Source organism: Battus philenor, unplaced genomic scaffold (assembly GCF_028537555.1).
Source record: "Battus philenor isolate CCGP_79_NKW_IND1 unplaced genomic scaffold, ilBatPhil1.0.hap1 SCAF_7, whole genome shotgun sequence".
Classification (NCBI taxonomy): domain Eukaryota; kingdom Metazoa; phylum Arthropoda; class Insecta; order Lepidoptera; family Papilionidae; genus Battus; species Battus philenor.
The window spans coordinates 11,100,745-11,117,533 of record NW_027181737.1 but is presented as its reverse complement, the minus strand read 5'-3'; the positions used below and the strand labels follow the sequence as shown (position 1 = coordinate 11,117,533).

Sequence of the window (16,789 nt, the reverse complement as noted above, 5' to 3'; positions counted from 1 at the left end):
AACATTCAATGCTATCAAATTTTGCGATATTAGACAAGAATACAATTATTAATGTTTAGATACAAAAACAATTTCACAGGCGTATAATGTTATTGTTTCAAATAACTTAAGCTTTGAGAGAGGAGGTAAGTGTCATCAACAATTCTATTAAAACATCGAAGAATTTTGACACTATATAGTTTACTAATACATTGCCACTTTATATTTCATTCTTTGGATACCTTCCTAATTGCTATTAGGGAAAAAGCATGTTGGCTGTCATTAAATCGAAAATTAGACGTATGCAACCAGGCATTTTTTGTGTAAAATTTGTTACAGCCCTTATAAGCCCACTACAAGGTATACACCTCCCCCAAAGATATCTATTGCAGGATTTACCATAATCGCCACGCTTGGCAGAGGAGTGGCAAACGCAATTTGATATTGTGGTACGCACAGGACGCTGCTGTCCATCCTCTGGAAACTTGTCTGTGAACAGTGACAATCCTACGTAATTAATTAACAAAGTGTGAATTACATAAGATAATATCCCGGAAATCGAACCTGTAACCTAAGATAAAAGTTACAGTCCTCCATCGCCGGATTACCACTGCATAAAACTCTTAGCAATACTTGCCAAAAATCTATTCTTTGACAACACCGAAATGTATTTTTGCAAAAAAAACTACATAATATGTACTTATATAAGTATTCCTTTTTGCAGGCGCCATAAAGTGTGACTTCCCACATTTTGAAAATAAAAAAGGAAATAAGAAAAAATTTAAAAACAATTCACTTTTTTATGTAAAGCCAGTTACCAATAATTAATACGATGTTAAGGTTGCTCTAGCAGGCCCACGTGACTAATTATTACAGTTGTCGTCGGCCCATAGAAAACATAAGTCTTGTTTTGAAATTAAGTTTATAAGGATTCTCTCCATGAAACCGTTTCTAAAGTTAAAATAAAATAAAAGTTTACTCCACTGTTTTTACAATAAGTTCAAAGATTCGACGAAGTCTGCGAAAAGTTTTTGATTTCAAAGAAAATTAATCCGTAACAAGTTTTATACAATTAAGTAGAGTAGAATAATATTTGTGGTGTTGATTTCTATCCTCCAAAAAACCACACCGCTACCATCAAACTATGATAGCATTTAATCCGTCCATCGCTGGACATAAAAATTGTGGTCGGAAGCTGGCTTTCTGGCTTTAACAACGTCGTGTATCCCTTGTGGTACCTTGTGGGTAGAAGTTCTACACTGCGCTTGCCGATCCGTGATCTTCACTGCAGATTCGATATATATATGTGTGTGTGTGTGTGTGTGTATGTATATACATAAATAATACATTTAAATGATGTATTTAAGCAGATAATAAATATATAAGAATAAAAAAGTTTTGTTTTAAACAATCTTTTAGCCGTTGAAAAAAATATATATTTTCATAATAAAAAGCCGCGCAATGCCGGGGAGGCTCGTTAGTGCTATAATAAAAGCTTGGTTTGCGTGCCGATAACATTAAAACGGTTAGGAAGGTGAAGTGCTAATCGCGCCACGCATGCTTACCTTAATTCATTTCAAGATTTCAAAGCCTTTAGAGGTTAATGTCACAAATTTAATGTTTGCTCGTACGTACAGACTGTCTAGTGACCTGACCTGAAATAGCTGAACTGAATGAAAGCGTTGGAAAATCGTTAATAGTGAACTAGCACAAGGATGGGTATTTATATCCTCTTACATCTCGCTTTGGTTTACCGAATTCAACTTTTAAATATAAACCTAAATCTGACTTATTCCCGTATAACCTATTATATCGGTTAATTGGAAATACGTGTAAAGCCTTGAAACGTTTACACCTATTTCTAATTACCATGTATATATAAGCGATTACTCTGAAATATGTTATATTAATTTATTTATATATGTTATATCAAAAACTTCTGGCAGTGCAGTCTGAAGAAACCTGGAAGCAATAATTAATTTTAATATGTAGCAATATAAATGTTGGATTCGCTTTTTCTTGTGTTATGGTTACGTTATTAATTATTTCAGAGACTATTGATTTTTGATAGGGCGGACCATAAAGTAACTGACAACTTCTGAACTTCTTCTTCTTGAAATTCTATGCTTATAACTCTACATGTTGCATATGAGCGTAATTAATTATGTTGTAAATTGTAAAGTTAAAAGACTGTAGGTTTGAAAATGCACAGATATAAGAAATTCCCTGATATTAAAACGAATTAAAATGTAGTATTTTACATTAATTGATACATAGATCTTTTAATATCTTTAATTAACCAAAAAAGAAATTAGTTATTCTAGTCTCACTTTGACATATCATGCTACTTCCCGACACTTACCTACGACAAATATATGTATATATGTTACTTTATACAAGATTCTTGAAAGGTTCTCGAGTGGCAACCACGAGGTAGACACAACGTTGGTAGACCTCCCTAGGTGTGCCGACGACATAGACAAAGTCGTGAAAAGTCGCTGCATACGGGCAGCTTAAGGCCGGTCACCGAGGCCAAATTTGAAGGAGGTTATGTCTTGCAGTGGGCTACTATCAGTTGAAATGAAAATAAAAGAAAACGCTGATAGAAACACACCTTTAAAAGGCGAATAGAAAAACAAAATTAAGCGGTGCACATATCATTCTTCCTTCTTTGTTAGTCTTTCTGCGACATTACCAGAAGAAATAAAGATGACTCGTGAAGCTAATTTACAGCGGAAGAGTCAGATAGTAGTAGAAGTCATAAAGTAGTGGTTGTAGATGTGGAGTCATTTTTAACACAGGGATCGATGGAACTAGAAATAAAAAAGGCTTTATTAGTATAAAGTATGCATTAATCTCGAGTTAATACACAAATATTTCTTTTTTATGGAGATAACAAAGCGTCTGTCGACCATCTCCAGAAAAAAGTAATATAAAAATATTTAACACTTACGGTTGTATACTAAAAAAAATTCATATCTGCATAAAATAAAGCCGTTAGTTCTTAATTTCGAAATAGCGTGGTGTCCACTACCCGAATTGATTAGGGCAATTTAGTAAATTATTTTTATTTTCGTTTCTCCCTACGGCGAGGACATGACGAATGCGTTTCACGCTAACCCGCCTACCTACTAAAATGTTTCTATTTCGTTAATCCTAAGTTATTATTACATCATAGTTTTTTATTCACATTTTTGTCGTAGTTATTGTTTTATATATAACATCTACTTAATAAACAAACTTAATTATTGAACCAGAGCAAGGCATCTATGTAATGCCACATGTAAAAAACATAAATCTGAAATCGAATTTGACAGACTTTGTTATGCGCACTTGGAATAATGTTTTCGCCTCCAGGCTTTATTAATGTTTATTAAATAAGTAAGATAAAAATGACTAACATATAGCTACTTCCGCTATGCAGCAGTAGTCGTGCAATGAAGTGCACCGCCCGCCAGCCCGCTGATAAATGCACGTGCTGTAAACAATACGAAACACAACTATCGCCGCTAATCTACTCTACACGTGTTTCACCCCAAATGTTAGACCGACCAGTGCTAAACACCGAGTGAGCTCCGTTCGTATTTGATGTACTAGAAGTTATGCTGCTAGCCGGTTGAGGCTTTGTGCAGCTTCATCGAAATTGAGCCCGTGGAAACAGTACTTGTAAGTAGCAGTGGGCGGGGCACATAGATCGAGAGGCTATCATAATCCTGTTGACGCGGCGTAGATTGGCTGCCTAATTTATGATCCCGACGTCATTATCAAGTTCGCGGGAGTCGCTGGATGCCGGCATCTCTGGAGGAGACTTATTCCTTAAAGTGACAGTCTTTCAGCAACATAACATGATGATAGTTATGAATTTTCATTTTTGTTAAATTACAAACAACTTAAAATAATATTTAAAACCCTATTTCTTTTGTTTTATTTGTTATTTCTGCCTCAAACTATTAAAAGTGGTTTCAGAAAACCTTTAGAAGTATTTGAAATGGTCTAAAGACCCATGCTGTATGTAACCAAGACCCACATGGAGGAACTTCTAGGTATTCCAGTGTGGAAAATAAAAAAAAATTGTGGCAAACCATCTACATCTTATAATAATGGAAAACATTGTTAGGACGAAAAGGCCAGGTCATTGTAGAAAGTCATGGCTGTATGGATATAATGAACGAGGATCGAGACTGATTGACATCAGAAGTATGCCTAGTTGATTTCCAACTCTCAGTAAATGTAGAAACACTACAAGAAGAAAAACATGGTTAAATCATGATAATGTTTATTAAAAAACTTATAAAAAATACACATGAGAATTTAATCTTTAGCAGCTACTTTTTGTGTGGTGCAGAGATTATTTAATTAATGTAGGTGATATAGAAATATATATATATATAAAGGAAAAAACATAACATAACAAAAAAAAAAGGTTAAATTGTTAGTGTAGTTTGAAGTTTAGTACTTTTAAGTGTTTTTTTTAAAATATCAGATATCTCTCAACTTTATCTGAAGGTGGATTATACCTGTAGTAAGCACATAAAAAACACTAATTAACTTTCAAAAAGTGTAGTTTAATTGGTTACATGAAAAGCCAATTGTTCCTTTAAATTCTTTGATATTGTTACCTTTACACTACCATTTTTAATAAAAACGAAAGAATGTTTAATCACAATTTAAGCAAAGAAATTTACCAATATTTCTCATTTTACTGACATTCTTTTGATAAAGATTTCTTAGTTGATAGTTTATTGAACTGTATAACATAAAAACAAAAATATAATTGTTTACCAGTGTAAAGGTCACCACAAGGAATAATTTTTTTTTTTAATTTATGGGGGGAATATCTTGGCATGATGATTCTCTTTACAGATACATGCCCTTCTCAGTCCTCTGCAGCAGGTAATTTGTATACCTCGGACTAATTTATTAAGAACCAATACTCTAGATTGCCATTGATATAATTTCTAGTTTACTAATGCTGTCTATAATAAGTACAAGGGACTTGTAATTAAATGTATTTAAAATTATAGCATCTAATCTCTGCTATGGTCCTTAATATTGAGTATATTATGAGCCTGTCTCTTTATCAACTGTGTAACTAAAAAAGACATTCTAATCTTTTCTCTCTTATCTTCTTATCATTGCACTATCATAGTAAATGCTTAGCCAATTAAGCAACATTTGAAATTGTAAAAGAATAAATTGAAAAGTACAACTTTTTTTTTATTAAGTAAATATTTTTCTTAAATCTATAGGCCAAACAAAATTTTTAATACTATTTATAAGAGTAAAGACAAATATTATATTTGTTAAAGTTATCCAATAGCTTCTACTTGAATGAATCTTTATTTGAATTACATGTTAATAACATTGGTGTACATACAATTTGCATCAGAAATTTGAATCTATTGTGAAGTTACAATACTCTTATGATTATTTATTAATGACAATTCTTATATTGTTTTGTTTTACTAGTCTAAAATTTTTTCATGCGGTTCAACTATTTTATTTTATATACAATTACATTGTTCACATATGCTACTAAAATATACATTCATTTTATAAAATTACTGTGATAATAATGTAATCTCTTCTCTAGATGATGACAAATAGACATGGTGTTTGGGAGAAAGTTGTAAAAACACAGTACAACATAAATTGACTAAATCGCTAGTCTCTTGCTTAAAATAAAAAAAAAATATATACAATTTTACAACTACACAAGTAGACGTTTATTATCATAACTAATTATACACATTAATGTCAAATCATTATTAAAAAAAAAAAAAACAAAATCAATGCATTAGCATATCCTGCCCACTTATCATATCAATCACCTTATTTATTTAATGACTCATTTCTTTGTCTAAGTTGTGCCCAAGGGTCTTGAAGCATTGAGGGATGTAGATAGGCATCAATATTGCTTTTATTGTCTCTTCCATAACTACTATTGCAGTCACTCTAAAATATAAACAAAACGTAAAAAATTAAAGCTTTACACAATTCTATGGAAAGATTAATTAACATAATATGTGAAGCACGGTAAAAAAGTATATTGTATTCTAGTAAATATTATATTGGACATTTGGAAATTTTGGATTTTATTATTTGATCTGTCAGTAATAGTTAAAACTGTCCCATACCCCGAAGCTGCTCCGCGAAGAATTGTTACCCCATCTGTTGTGATATTGACCACGTCTTCTTTGAAAATTTTGGTGTCTGTTATTTTGAAAGTTTTGGTTGTGACTTCTTTCTTGCCACCTATCCTGTATAGGCGTACTTTGGTTTAAAGGTATAAAATCATCAGACATTTTGATGACTGAGCTATAAATGTTAATAAACAACGTACTGCAATTGCAAATATTAAAAGTTATCAGAGAACTGTAAGCTATCCTACAAAGAAAGCAATATTTTGTTTTGTTGAAAGTGACATTTCATCAAATGTCAGTTGTATAGATAACAAACCAACTTATTGTATAGATCAAAAGTTGAATACTATCATTGTTTTAAGCTAAGTGCCTGCTCCGAAAATGAGTAAATATATTAATTAAAAAAATATATGACGAATTATTCTATTATTAGTGTTTTCTAATAATATGTAATTTTTGTACTTTTTTAAGAAGTTATCAAAAATACCATTTTTATTCCTATTCTATCCTTGATTTTCATTCATATGTCGCACAATGTGTTGTAAGTTTTATACATTTATTATTAAACTCATATCGTGCAATATTTCTTTTAAAGATGAATTATGATTGACGGTGCGAGTCCCGACTGGCGCCAAAATAATAATCTTGTTGAAATACGACAGACTTGGGTTAACGATCGAAGTGAAATAGGATGACAACTTATGCGCTTCGTGATTTTTTTACTTTTCTAAATGGTGTGTTTAACCGGTGTATAGCCATTTAACTTAGACAAATACAAATATTCCATAATGTTGTTCCGTTAAAAAAATTTATGCAGTTTACTTCACATAAAAGCCTTTTATTTTATTCAGGATAGAAAACCTGTCTCTACACCTAGGGTCCTCTTCTTCTAAAGGGCTAATTTTTGTTAATAATAGTGGTAAGTAGATTTGGGAGAATCTGTTGGCGGCGTTAGGTAGATAAAAAGGCTAAGACATAAGGCACTTCTTCTTGAGAAGAAGGACGCTAACAGGGAGAAAACTTTCCCAGGGCTCTGCCATGTTATTGCCTTAATAATGAAATATCGCAAGAGACTGTAAGTCCGACATATTTCTTCGTTGCCTTTTTAAAAAATTTAATTTTTACTAAAAAATATCAAAATTAACATTTGTACAAGAATATTAAAAAAATTTAAATGTTGATAGTATTTTACTTAAGTTGTTAGCCGTAGTTAATATTTTTAAGAAAAATACATTAGGCGCTATCTGTAATATTTTATATTTAAGCTGTGGTTTATACTTAACAACACAATTGAGTGGTTAGAGCTGTAGTTCATTTTGTGTTTATTGTTTTCGGGTCGATTATGTATTTAATTTGATAAGTTTCAGTAATGTCTTTAGATGATATGGTTTTAATGAATTAATAATAATTGCAAAAATGTGGATTGCTACAAAATCCCCCAAAATAGGCGTCGGTAAGTTTATCATTTAACTATATACAAAATTATTGCATCCTGATTAAAATTACAGCGGAAATGTTAAAACATGATGTGAATTTGTAATAAATATGCTTAAAAATGATATCACTACTCTTCCGGCATCAATGATTTTATTGCCTAGTAATCAAAAAGACTACCAGATAGTTTCATTGGTAAAAGAATGAAAATTGCAGTAAACATTACATTATTAGATAGATTACAATTATTTATAGCATATAAATATTTTCCTTTGTCGTTAAAAAGTATAAGCTTTTTGAGGCGAATATTACTTACTACGTAGGTTAATGTTTATTTTTTAAATATTACGATAATCAAATAAAATAAGTGAGTTTATAAACATTTATGTCATCTAATTATTTCCTGTTTTTGTATTTTACTTATTAGCTTTAATTCATTGCTTTCGAAATTGTTCATTTCCATTATTAATACTTGTTTTTAATCAATCATTATAGTATTGTATTATAATATTTTATTGTTCATGTTTTATTTAAAATCTATGATGAGATGTCTTGACGGCAGCAATGTTAATACAAACAAATACATTGCTGCCAGAATCCATTTTTATTATGGGAATGAGCTTTCAACAACCTTATATGGATGTGTTAAGTCTAAATCTGATTATAAAGTTTTAGTTTCTTAAAGTTTATTCAGAATTTATATTTATTATTTTGATTATTTAAGAAAAATACACTAAATAGCGATAAAATCTGTTATACAGATAAGAGGATATTTTAACACTATAGATTATATTGTAGTCTTGGTCCAGAACTCCCAAAATTGACAAACTTTTTATTTAAAAATGCTTTTCATAAAATTACAATTTTTGTATATGTGTGCTTCTATGTTTTTGCCATTAATCTATATTTTTTATAAGAAAGATATGAATTACATACATACATAGAAATAAGACATTAGTTTTTCAGGTGGATTTGACATATATGTGGTAATGTCTATTTCCTTGTGATGTAGTTTTTCACTGTGTGTTTGATCAGCACTGATGTTATACCTACATATTAAGAGACATGTATTTGCTATTATTTTACAAATTTTTCTTTAAATTGTAGGATTATTACTCTCAACCTTTTGATAGCTATCCATCAAAATCCTTAAACATTCTAAAAGTGCTATAGGTAATTTGAATAAATAATTAAAAGATATATTTAAAAGAGTATGTATAAAATTTTTAAAGCTTAAATTTGAAAAACTTACCATAGGTTATTCTTTTAAAAGAATTTAATTTGGCTGATTTTGGTATAAAATTATTTTTTTTAAATGAAGACTAATTAAAATTGCTATTTATACTAAAGCTATTTACATTTTACGAATCCATTTTTGAAAACACAAGTGCAGCAATAGATTTGCTCATGTTCAGATTTGTACTGAATGCTAAAAATGCTGGGGGGCTTAGCTTGTTTGGATTTAAAATCTGGAAGCACAATAGCATTGGTTGTCTTATGAACTTAATGTCATATGAATAACAGATATAGAGTAAAGGTGAATGGCGATGTTTTAACAAAACCGATAAAACAATTATCAATTTCAATACTGTTAAAGAATAATTTGTAACTTTTATATCCTACTAAATATTTTTGGTTTTTATCTATAAATATTTATAGATAAAGTTTTTTTTTTACATGAAACATTAAAAAGAAAGAAAGAAAATAAATATATACATAACATTGCAATTTTTAAAAACCATTTTTTTGTAAATTAAATTCCAATTTTGTTGTTAAAATTTGATTTTATTTATGTTTTTGTTTCAGCTGTCTACAATTGGAAAGGAGATGTACGTTCAGGATTACCTTTAGAAATTGGCGAGATTGTTCAGATATTGGAAGAAAATGGAGGTAAACTATTTAATATGTTTTCTTATTTTTTAAAATCTTAATTAAGATCTATTGTAATTTTAATGTACATTAACTGATAAAATAATAAGAATCACAGATTGATCATTCTGGAAAATTGTTTAGTACATTGGTTTTCTGCAATATACTTCATATTGTTAATTTTTAATAAATGAAACTTAGTTTATATCAGTTTTTACCTCTGTGCATCGTTTTGCATATAAGATCTTTCTATTCAACATTCGTTAAATATTACGTATATGAAGAAAATTTAACCAAAAATAAATTTTTAATAGTTAGTTACTGGTTGCCATTGATACCTGTTTTAAATTTTGAAGATGTAAATTTAACTGTTATGTCTTCAATGTGAGTTCTTATCTAACCTACACAATTTTTATTGGAGATAAATTTATGCCTTGCTTTGCCTCGAAGGGATTTCTGTTAGTGTTAAGACCACTTTGTATACCAGGACTAAATAGTTATTAACATTTTTATGTTAAGTCAATTCAATTGTTCATAAGCAATGTAAAAATTAAGCGTTATCTATTTTTATATCGGGGGGGGGGGATCTGGGTACTAATCACTATATATGAGAATAGCATTTCCTATAAAATGCCAAGAAATCATCTGCTGCGTTAGTGGCGGAATACCAAGTTTAAAGCAGAGGCCAGTCCGAGTCACCTTACGCCCTCGTCGTCCTTCCTGGGAACTGCTGCAACCGCGCGGACGCCACCTCGCAGTGCAGCTGAGCTGAGAGTGCAGGACAAAAGGCTAATCTTCTGCGCCTTAAAACAGAAAAAACTCACTAGGAAGGCAACGCGATATATAACCGAGTACGCCTCGCAGGTAACAGCCCCACCAGCAGACTAGGGTATAGTGGGCTGATCACTCGCTTACCCGAAACTAAATGATTAAAGAAACTGAAACAGTACGTAACCGGACCAATCAAACTACGACGACCTTTGGCATGAAAACACGGACACCAATTGCGTGCTGGAACGTGCGAACACTGAGCGGAGATAGCCCAAGTAGAAGCAGAGATGCTAAAATACAAGCTGCATATACTCGGTTTCAGTAAAGTGCGCAGAAATGGATTCGGAGAACTGAGAACTCCCAGCGGCCTTACATTTCTTTCCTCGGGGAGGGAGGATAAAGAAGGAATGCGTGAAAACAGAGTGAGATTCCACCGTTTCGAGAATATCCAAGGGAAAGGCAGGCTTCGCACAGCTCCGTTCTGTATGGCAATCACGGAAGCTGATTAAGATTAGTTAAGCTCAAAATATTCAGGTCCAATGTGAAAACCGTTTTGCTTTATGCGTCGTCTCCAAGTCTTCGTTAACAACTGTCTTCGACGTATTTTCGGTATATACCGGCCTGAGAAAGTCTCCAACGTAGACCTCTGGAAACGCTGCGGTGAGATGCCGATCGACCAGCAGATCAAACGCCGCAAGTGGAACTGAATAGGCCACACGCTCCGAAGAGATCCTGATCACATACAGAGGCAAGCCCTAGAATGGAATCCTCAAGGAAAGCGAACACATGGCCGCCCAAAGCAAGCCTGACGGCGGACGATAACTGCAGAAGTGAAGGCAGTTAAAATGATGTGGAGCGAAGCAAAGCGCGAGGCTCGAGACTGCTCAGGATGGCGACGTACTGTAGACACCCTCTGCCCCATCTTGGGGACAAATAAATAAATGAATGATTTATCAATCTATATAGTAAGGCACATAGTTATACCTAATATTTTTGTGCTAGTATTAACGGTTTCCAATGGGACTGTGGCAGCATTATAAATCATTCGAGCAATAACTATAAAGCATATGTCACTTAAATTCGTTATTTTAGATGTAGGACGTCTATTGCTGTACATAAGCCTTCCATAGAGATTTTCAAAAGATCTGTTTGAAGTGGCCTGCTGTGTAAATAATTGTTGGTAAACCTTAATTGAATTAATTAAATATGAATGTTTTATATTTCAGGATGGTACAGAGGGTTTAGTACAACGAACAGATCGGCATGGGGAATATTTCCAGCCTGTGTTGTTTCAATACGCCCATGCACAGTCAAAGGGTCGGGTGCCACCGCCATTGCCGAGCTGAAAGATGACCCCTTAGTACGAGAGATTGCATGTGTCTTGAGAGATTGGGCCCGACTGTGGAAGAAGCTTTACGTGGTTTGTATAAATAACTTGATTTAGATTAACAATGTATGCATTCAAAGCTAATAAGCAGTTTAGTACCAGCAAGCGAAGACGTCGGACGTCCACTCTAACGGCATACAGAGGACTTCCCTCGCCGGAAGACATTGAATTTTATGGAAGAGGTGTATGTTTAGTAGTGGAATATAAAATATGGTTTATCGACCATATTGTTTTGTTTTTTAATACCACAAAATCGATGAGTTCATGTGATCAGATGGATCATGCATTGATGAATGTCTGAAATTCGACAAGTCAAATGAAAAAGTCAAACCAAATGTTATTATATGTATTATATTCGTGCACAAAGTAGGAACAAATTAAATTCTGCGACAAAGAAAATTCCGCTTATTCCGCAATCTGAGTAATTTATATAATTACGTTGGATTGATTTATAAGTCTATTGCATTGCGTAACATAGCGGAATTTGTCTTATTTGTTATACAGTTAATTATCATTTACTCAAACAACATATTTTATCCATAACTGAATGTAATATTTAAAAAAAAATATTTTAAAATATCTGTTTCTTTGTTCGATGTAGAGGAAAACATAAAATGCCATACATCGAGCATTATGCTTGTTTTTAAATATCGTAATCGTAGATGCAGGCTTCTTGGGAGATTTTGTGTCCAGTCGACGGAGCCGTCCTTTCAGGGGATCTGAGATGTTGGCGGCCTTTCAATAGTTTTATCTATTTAATGTATCTAGTCGAGTCAAGGCTCGCAAAGAGTTATCGAGCGTAACACGATAAACATATTCATATACATACCTTTCTATACTCATTATACTCTTTATGTAAAACACTGTGATAATAGACGTTTGAACAGAGAGAAATAGATGGAGTCGGAAAACGACTGTAACCTGTACGCTGTAAAAGTAAAATAAAAGATTTATTCAACCTTTCTATTTTCTTTTTTATATTTCTTTCTCTATTCTCTCTCTCTCTCTCTCTCTCTCTATATATATATATATATATATATATATATATGTTTGGCACAATTGTATGATAATTAAAAATGTAACTTCCACTTAGCTTAATAATGTTTTCACTGACACCATTTTAATCAGCTTGACTTGACTGATTTCCCTCGTGGAACTGACTCATCACGATATATCTCATACCATAGGGCCTAGAGACTTGAAATTTTGTAGAAAAATTCCTTTCGCCGTGTACAGGTCAAAACTCCTTTTACGAAATCGTTCACTAAGTTCGCTAAGCGGGCTGGGGCAGCTAGTTTAGTATATACTTAATGTAGTAAAAACCAGCACTATACCATAAAATAAATATTTTCTATCAATCAATATAAACTGCATAATCTTGTTGTTAATACTTTAAACAATACACTTGTGCTCGAAATTGTCTTCCATGCGTATCATGTCATTTAACCACGATGGTCAAAGTCCGCAGTCCGGAAGCAGTCGGACGCGCGGGACATATTTATTACATTGCGTAATTGTACGCGCAAATACAACAGCGCTCCCTTCTCGACGCCCTCACGATACCAATTGTCATGGGGGTCCGCTTTTATGCGGAGGAAACATTTAACGTTACATACGTTATTGGTTGTGAAAAAAATCCTTTTATGTGAAAATCGAGACATATTTTTTTAACTTTATTTATGTTTGACTTCTTTTACGAAGGAACCTGATACCGTTGACGTAGAAATAAAAAATACGCGCCCAGTAGTTTTGGCACTTATCTGGTGATGTTAACGTCAGATTAATATCCTAATATGTTATAATAATCAAAATCAAAATTATCTTTATTCGAACTTTTACGTGCACTTTCGAATCATCAAGCTATCACCGGTTCAAAAGGCATTTCTGCTGAGAAAAGCCGGCGAGAAACTCAACAGTTGCTCTTTTCAAATATCGTTTGATAAAGAGTCCTTGCAAATAATGAGTTTCCTTAGTGAGCATCAACAACATTTAATCCTACACATTCACATCAGTATATTGTTCTTGGATAGAATAATATACTTTTTCAATAATATGTTTTTATTCTCTCCAGTGGCAGATCTGAAATTGTTTCCGGAATTTTATTTATATTAATGATTTATTTAATTTTTGAGGACAAAAACTTGGAGAGTATAGCTCATTTTTATTCCATGTAATAATACCGAGTCCATGTGTTTGCGGACAAATAAAACATTATTATAGATATATTGTATCGCAACCGTAAGAATACCAGCTGTATTAAAAACTCCTTGCAAAAATAAAAATATTATTAATATATAATATATTTTACATCATAATAAGTAAGGCATGTTTTCAGTAATTTATATTTTTTATGTATTATATATGTATCGTAAACATTTTTTCCTTAATAAACGAACTTTATGCGTTTAAAAATAATACTTGTTTTTACCTACAGTAGAATGCGTTTACACCTAACCGCAAATAATCCAATAATAGCAATTGATCGAACCGCGGTTCGGTCTTCACGAGGTACTCTATCGGAATGTTGAACACGTAGGCGAAGTCGAGGTTTCCTTTCGGACCCTTTAAAAATTTCGGGCCGTTTGGAAATTTCCAATTAGGTTATTATTGAAAAGTTTTGCTTGGCCTGCATTCAGTGTTTGTTGATAATCTCTGTTGACGTGTTTTCTGGAAGTTAATGAAATATTGAGTTCGTTTAATATTTGTAGAAACATTTTCGTTTGCTGCTAGATATAGTAATAGATTTCCAATAAAACCTGGTGCAAACGTCGCATACGTGTTTCGACGACCTGAACAAGATCGCTTGTCCTGTCCTGTGTGGACTTCCTAAGCTGCGCTTGCCGCTCCTTGATCTCTTCAAACTCAAGAACCTCTGCGCGCTATGTGGCTTGCTCATTGCCACAAACTTGTCAATCCGCTGGTTCTATTGGTTACTTTTGCTTGTCAAGATAGCATTAAACATGCTTACTCTTGTAGAAGATAATTTGCGATGTTATGTGCATATTGTGAATCAAGTTTAATATATATATATATATATATATATATATATATTTAAATATATATATGTGTATATGTATGTGTATATATATATATATAAATGTACAACAATTTTAAAGCGATATATTTCAATTTAAATTAAAAATAAGTGCTGCATCTGTGGTCATGTTTATTGAGCGATGCAGGTAAATGTTTGTTAATGACGATAAGCAAGGATTCTAAACAATTCATTCCTTCATGTCTTACACATCTCGAAAGGTTTGTCTCGCTTTACTAACGACCGTACAAATAAGATAACTACAACCGTCCATTGTTTGTGCGGTATTTTTAACTATGACGTAAACTTGGAAGAATTTATGTTTCTACTAATTATGTTATTATGATTCGTATTAACCCTTTTAGTGCGAGGCGAAAAAAATGTGCCTATGCGAGAATAACCGGCTAAATTTCAGTTTTACTAGGGTTTGGGAAAATGCGCATAAAAACCTAACAATATTTACATGATTCAAAAAGCATATTACTTTGAATGAAGTAGAGAACAAAATATTGACACTAGTTTTTCTCTATTCATTATGATGGATATCTCGAAAAGGTTGCATAAGGGCCCAAAGCCACAGCAAATGACGCCGCAGCTTGGAAGTTGCTGGAACGGTCACCACAGGTGTTTGTGTTAGATATACATTGGTGCAACATTTCGGTACCTCCATACTCAGTCGTCTTCTTCTATGGGAATAGAGTTAAAATGAAAAAACTATATTTTTTAACTGTCTGATAATGAAGTTAGACGATTTATATACGTACTTATTACAAATTTATTTTCAAATAGAGTTAATGCGAGTAGTAAGCCACTAGGCTTCGTAGTATTCTGATGGTGTTTAAAAAGTAGAGGCGTGGGACGATATATCTATCGGCTTTGGCATTTCTCACCAGTGTAGTAGAAGCCGATAAATCGGCACCCGGCACCAAAAGGTTTAAAACAAATATCTCAATAATATTTTTTTAATTTATAATTGCTATGTGCATGTTATTTTATAATTTAGTGTAGAGTTTTCCAGACTTTTCTCATAGATAACTTTTAAAATTTTTCTCGATCCGGTAACGACAAAAATGTGGAGATTCCCTAGATTACTCTTATCCGCGAATTATCAAGTTTTCGAAATTTTTTCGAAATTCGAGAAAAACGTGTGAATATATTGATTAATTAATTATTTGAACTGTGAGTGGATAGCAAAGACTAAAGTTGATCAAGCTTTTCTTTTTGTGACGACTATTATCAGCACAAAGAACCAATCAATCTCATTTATTTCATTTAGAAATTCACCGCACGGAGTCTAAAAAAGAAAAAGGATATATTTATTGAAATAAGTAATTTGTAATTATTACACATTGAACTCGATATGGATTGACACGTGCTGAATATGCAATTTTTTCAAGCAACAGTCGCTGCTTAAAATATTACCTGCTTGCGGGCCGTGGCTGATGACCCCTGGTGATCCACGTGGACTTCTTCGGAAACCTTTCATTTAGTAAAAAAGATGGCAGAATTTGTGTTAACTAATTATTGATGAAATTATATTACATGGATTAAAGATTGAAAATGTACACACTTTAGGTATATTATATTTTATATCATATTCGAAATAAGGTCGTAGTCTTTGAAAATTGTAAAAAAGGAAAAACACATATTTGTACCATACCGCGCTTTGTTTTTACTTTCAGCTGTCAAACTATACTTAGGGATTACAGACGATTACATGTAAAAATGGCGGCAAATTTAGTCTTGCGTTAATTATAGGACCCTTTTAAAAATAAGAATTACCATTCAGGGTGGCCAGCAAACGTTTTTCGATTAGACAGTTTCTGATCAAATAATGTTTTTATCAGTTTAATCTTAATAAGGACAGTTAGAATCTTTTATTATTTATAGTATTATCATCAATTCTAATGAAGGTTTTTTTTTCAGGAGCGCGAAACTTACAGATTCAGTGCGGTAGCAAAAGTGATGAGGGAGCTTCTGAGCGGTCGACGCGCTTTACTAGCTGGTACTCTTACTCAAGACCAAACCAGGGCCCTCCGGTTAAAGCTCGTCGCCAAACTCGATTGGGGTAATAGGTAAGTAAATTATTTTCAGTAATAAATTTAGAAATATAACCATCTTTAGACCGGTCATTGGCGATCTTTCGGGAAGGCATGTGCTTTGCAGTGGACT

General features: G+C 32.7%; 1 protein-coding gene across 1 annotated transcript in view; it reads left to right on the top strand.

Moving 5' to 3' along the window:
- Positions 1-7,469: 7,469 nt before the first annotated feature.
- Positions 7,470-16,789, top strand: part of spg (dedicator of cytokinesis spg) — a 71,713-nt gene continuing 62,393 nt past the window's right edge. The window contains exons 1-4 of the mRNA XM_068774287.1: positions 7,470-7,575; positions 9,363-9,446; positions 11,423-11,616; positions 16,544-16,692. Of these exons, the coding sequence (XP_068630388.1) occupies positions 7,539-7,575; positions 9,363-9,446; positions 11,423-11,616; positions 16,544-16,692 (464 nt within the window). The 5' untranslated portion in view covers positions 7,470-7,538. The remainder of the gene's footprint in view (positions 7,576-9,362; positions 9,447-11,422; positions 11,617-16,543; positions 16,693-16,789) is intronic.